Consider the following 4,742-nt stretch of genomic DNA (forward strand, 5'->3'; position numbering starts at 1 on the left):
CATGTGAACTGTAAGAGTTTGAAGCGAGCGGTGGCTCAGGAATGACTCTTAGTTGTCAGTAACTGGGGCATATTGTTCAAGGACAGAGCCAATGGGAGACGTTGAGAATGAGGTTTGGCACTGGTGATGGGGACTCTTCAAAGGCAGAGAGGAAGTGGTACAGCGTGGCCATTGATGAGCTGGAGAAAGAAGTAGGTGGCTTATGTGTTAGGGAGAAATGTCCGTCCTCAGTGCGTAAGGAGGAATGACAGGGAAAAATGGACAAAAAGTTAAGAAACTCTTAAAATTTACCTAAAAGGGGTGGTGCAGAGCTAAAATTCAGCACGAAAAAACCAAAGTGAAAAAGAGGTTTAGTGAAAGTAAAGGCATTTCCAATGGTTCCTCTTGGTTTTTGTCAGTCATTTAGATCACAGATGTGGTGTGAGAGAAGGCTAAAATCATTCCCCCAGATGAGAGAAAGCTAAAACCATTCCCCGAGATGAAGTTTCAGTTTACTCCTGGCCTCTCCTGGGGACCTGCCCATCATTAGAGAATCTGGGAATATGCCCGACATGTCTGGAGACGGAGGAGACACAGAAGCTGGGAGAGAAGCGATGGACCTTAGGCAGGTGGTCCTGGGAATTCCTGACTTCCTCCTGCAGCTGTCAAACAAATCCCATCAAATCTACCAGCTGGAGGAAACAGAAATGATAAGAAACAGAAACTCAACCCAACCGTGAGTCGCTTTCCTTTCTCTGTAATAACAGGTTTCGCTCTCTCCAGACCCAACCATTACCCCATGCCTCTGTGGGCTCATTCATCCCACAGAAGAGCCACGAGACTTGGACCAAAGGTTTTCCGGGTTTTATCCTGAGTCACGCAGGTCCACTGGTGTTGACAGGAAAGGGAATTGACATTTGTCAAGCACCTGAAGGGTGCCTAGCACGTTGCACAGTTGGGCTTAACCCTCACAGTGATGCTATGAAGGAGGCATTGCTATCCTCAGTTCCACGAGTTTCAGAATTCAGGGTACAAGGGCTTCAGTCTCACGTTAGAAGAGGTGGTTTACCATACTGCAGATTCTCTGATACAAATATTCCTCTCGAATTTTTTGGACATTTTCCTTTACTTAGTAACTTAAGAATGTTATTAATTTCTTTTCATTAAGCAGGCACTAAATAAGAACTTTGGCTTAAATAAGTGATTTTACATTCTCCAAGGAATTTGTGGATGAGGAGGATGCAATAGAGGCCTTATCTGATCCTGGGATTTGACGCAATTTTGAATCCCAAAAGAGGGCGGGAACAAGATTGAAGGATGGGAGTGGAAGATCAAGAGAATGTGAGTGGGAGAGCCTGACCTTGAATCCAAATCTACAGAGATCTATGCCTGGTCCTTTTCTGTTTTCCCATTGGAGGAGGATATAATGAGCTCATGTTTAGATTAATTAGTAAATGAATAGCTTAAATAGTGCCTAGGACACAGAAAATGCTGCACAACTGTTAAATATACAAAACAAGTACTGCATTGTTTTCTCATGAAAGATCGAAGATATAAAGGCACTGAATACAAACGTAAATGTGATCTTTTCTCTCTAATCAGAATTTTCTCTCTGGTCAGATTTTCCAGTCTCTAAAATGTCAACATTATCAACTTCACAACACTGTTTTAAGCTTTAAATCAACAAAGCCAGCGACTGCTCTGTGAACTTGATTTCTCCATCCCAGGCCGGTGCTGTGAGCTTGTTTTCATAACCTCCAGAAATAGGTCTCGCTGTAAGAATGAATGAACGCACGCTTGGACATATGAAGAAGGTGAGCAAAGGTACCAGTGAGTGGGTAAAAGCATCCTAACAGTTCCCGGAATCAGACGGTATCGAGCTGAACAGGAGCGTCGACACTGCAGGGTCGTAGCTGATCAGTGCATCGCGTTACTGACGAAACCGCTAACGGGCTGGAGTCCGACTCAGAGTTCTGCTCTTGAGATGTTTGCGTCTTCAGGTTCCTGCTCCTGAAGGGTACGAACTGTTCTTACTCTCAGCACTTCTGACTCCTAATGTGTGAGATTTTCCTTCCAGTAACCAATTCTCTACTCTGCAGAAACCAGACTGTCCACCTCTCCACTCCACCTGACACCAGTGCCCAGAGTCAGCACAGACCCCACAGGTCCAAGGGCTCAATCCCACAGCAGCCCTCAGTTCAGAGGGCAGTCCCAAGTCCCAGGCTGCCACCCAGACTTATGACCAACTGGCTCTAAATCAGGGGTCCCCATGACCCCTCCCTCAGCTTCCATGATTTGCTAGAACGTCTCACAGAACCAAGGGAAACGCTTAAGTTTACTGGTTTATTGTAAAGGAAGCACATGAACAGTCAGATGAAGAGGGACCTGGGGCGAGGACTGGAACGGCCCCTAGTTAGCAGGAGCTTCTATCCCTGGGGGGTTTGGGGTGTGACACCCACCCAATAAGGAGGCTCTCCAAACCCCATCATTTAGGGGTTTTATGGAGGTTCCATTCTTAGACATGAACGACTAAATCACTGGCCATGGGGGAATGAACTCAACCTCCAGCCCCTCTCCCTCCCTGAAGGTCTGGGGTGGGGCTGAAAGTTCCAACCCTCTGATCACATGGATCCCCTGGCCACCAGTCCCCATCCTGAAGCCATCCAGGGGCCCCACCTGGAGTCACCTCATTGCATAAATCAGGTAGGGTTGAAACAGGCTGTTATGAATAACAAATGAAGCTCCTCTCCCCCATGTCACTGAGGAAACTCCAAGGGTCCTAGAAACTCTGTGCCATGAAACAGCACAAAGAACCAACATCTATTTCTTATTAAAGGCAAAGTGGAAGCAAGTCGACAGACAGATAGATCTAGACTTAAATTCAGCATAAAACCTTAATAGCTTTGTAATTAGCTAAGCTTCATGAGGTTAATAATATCTATCTCACTGAGTCGTTGCAAATATTGGACTAAAATCTAAAGGACTTCTCACAGACTAGGCACCTTCAATGGCAGACATTAATATCAACAGGTAACAAAATAATATAACAATTTACATTATAACCAAATAAACAGTTAACAATACAACAATTAACATGTATATTGCATATATAACAATATAAACAACTAACAAAACATTACAATTATTTTGGGTTGGGGGAGATTAGCCCTGAGCCAACACCCATACCAATCTTCCTCTATTTGTTTGTGAGACACCTGCCAAAGCAAGGCTAGACCAGCGCTGAGTATGTCCGCACAGGGGATCTGAACCGGCAAACCCAGGACCTCAAAGTGGAGCGCGTGAATTCAACCACTACGCTACCTGGCCACCCCCAAAACGTTACAATTTTTAATGAAAAATAGAAATAGCAATTACTTTCTCTTCACCTAAGCGTGAAAATAGTGGGTGAGCACATTCATCTCATGTTATCATCTTCCTTGAACTCAAGCAACATCGGAACAGAAATGACATCTCAAAATACCCTGCCCCTAAAATCTATTTTGATACTTTAAACTTGTTCCTCTTCCCTAGTGACTACCGTCTCTAAATGTGCCCCCGTGTCCCCCCAAACCACAGCTCTTCTCTAACACAAGGCGCCTGAGAGCCTTCTTCACGTCCTTGTTCCTCAGCGTGTAAATCAGGGGGTTCAGCATCGGGGTGACCACAGTGTAGAAGAGGGCCAGGAACTTGCCCCGTTCGTGAGAGTTGCTCTTGGCCGGCTGGAGATACATGAAGATGATGCTCCCGTAAAACAGAGCCACGACTGCCACGTGGGAAGAGCAGGTGTTGAAGGCCTTTCTCCGCCCTTCTGCTGACCTGATCTTCAACACAGCACAGGCAATATGGCCATATGAGACCAGGATGAGGCCCAGAGGCAAGACAACAAAGATAAAGCTGGCCACGTACATCTCCACCTCATTAAGGCTGGTGTCCACACAAGCCAGTTGCATAATGAGGGGCATCTCACAGAAGAAGTGGTCAATGCGATTGTTCCCACACAGTGGCAGGAGCATGGTGAGTGTAGAGCCCACCATGCTGGTGGTCAGACCCCCGAACCACGAGGTGAAGGCCAATCTAAGGCAAAGCCTTGGATGCATGGTGACAGTATAGTGGAGTGGCCTGCAGATGGCAGCATAGCGGTCATAGGACATAACTGCCAGGAGGACACACTCAGTAGCCCCCAGCCAGTGTGAGATATAGAACTGGACCATACACCCTCCATAGCTTATGGTTTTGTGTGGTCCCCAGAGGTTGACCAGGAGTTGTGGGATGATGCTTGTGGTGAAGCCAATGTCCAGGAAGGAGAGATTGGCAAGAAAGAAGTACATCGGAGTGTGGAGGTACACATCCACACAGGAGACCAGAATGATGGTGCCATTGCCCAAGAGAGACACCACATAAAACCCCAAGACAAGGACGAAGAGGATAGGTTCTAGCGAGGGTCGTGAAGAGAAGCCCAGGAGTACAAAGACTTCTGGAGAACTTGCATTGGCTATTTCCATGACCATATGCAGCTGGGGGTGGGACAAAAAGGCCACCTGCGGGTGAGTGGGGGGCACAGAATATGAGGCATGAAGAGATTATATCAGTTAGCACATTTTCCACATGAATTTATCCCCAGTGTTCTCGAATGCATCCTCCCAGCTGCTCCACGGATGATTTTGCGTCACCTCCTCAAGGCCAATATGTACTGTGTGCTAAAGGGCACGGAGCATGCGTAGCCTGGCAAATAGACATTCATGCAAAATCTCTGGCATTGACTT

At 46.6% G+C, this 4,742-nt stretch overlaps 1 protein-coding gene across 1 annotated transcript; it reads right to left on the minus strand.

Annotated features, from left to right (window-relative positions):
• Positions 1-3,506: 3,506 nt before the first annotated feature.
• LOC106821802 (olfactory receptor 2C3) lies at positions 3,507-4,487 on the minus strand. Its single transcript, XM_014826675.3, has one exon. It carries the CDS (start codon positions 4,485-4,487, stop codon positions 3,507-3,509), a length of 981 nt encoding a protein of 326 aa, XP_014682161.3.
• Between the last annotated feature and the right edge of the window lie 255 nt (positions 4,488-4,742).

This window comes from Equus asinus, chromosome 9 (assembly GCF_041296235.1).
Source record: "Equus asinus isolate D_3611 breed Donkey chromosome 9, EquAss-T2T_v2, whole genome shotgun sequence".
NCBI classification, from domain to species: Eukaryota; Metazoa; Chordata; class Mammalia; order Perissodactyla; family Equidae; genus Equus; species Equus asinus.

What these genes read in the sequence shown, in the direction of transcription:
- LOC106821802 (XM_014826675.3), bottom strand. Translation starts at nt 4,487, where the DNA reads ATGGTCATGGAAATAGCCAATGCAAGTTCTCCAGAAGTCTTTGTACTC.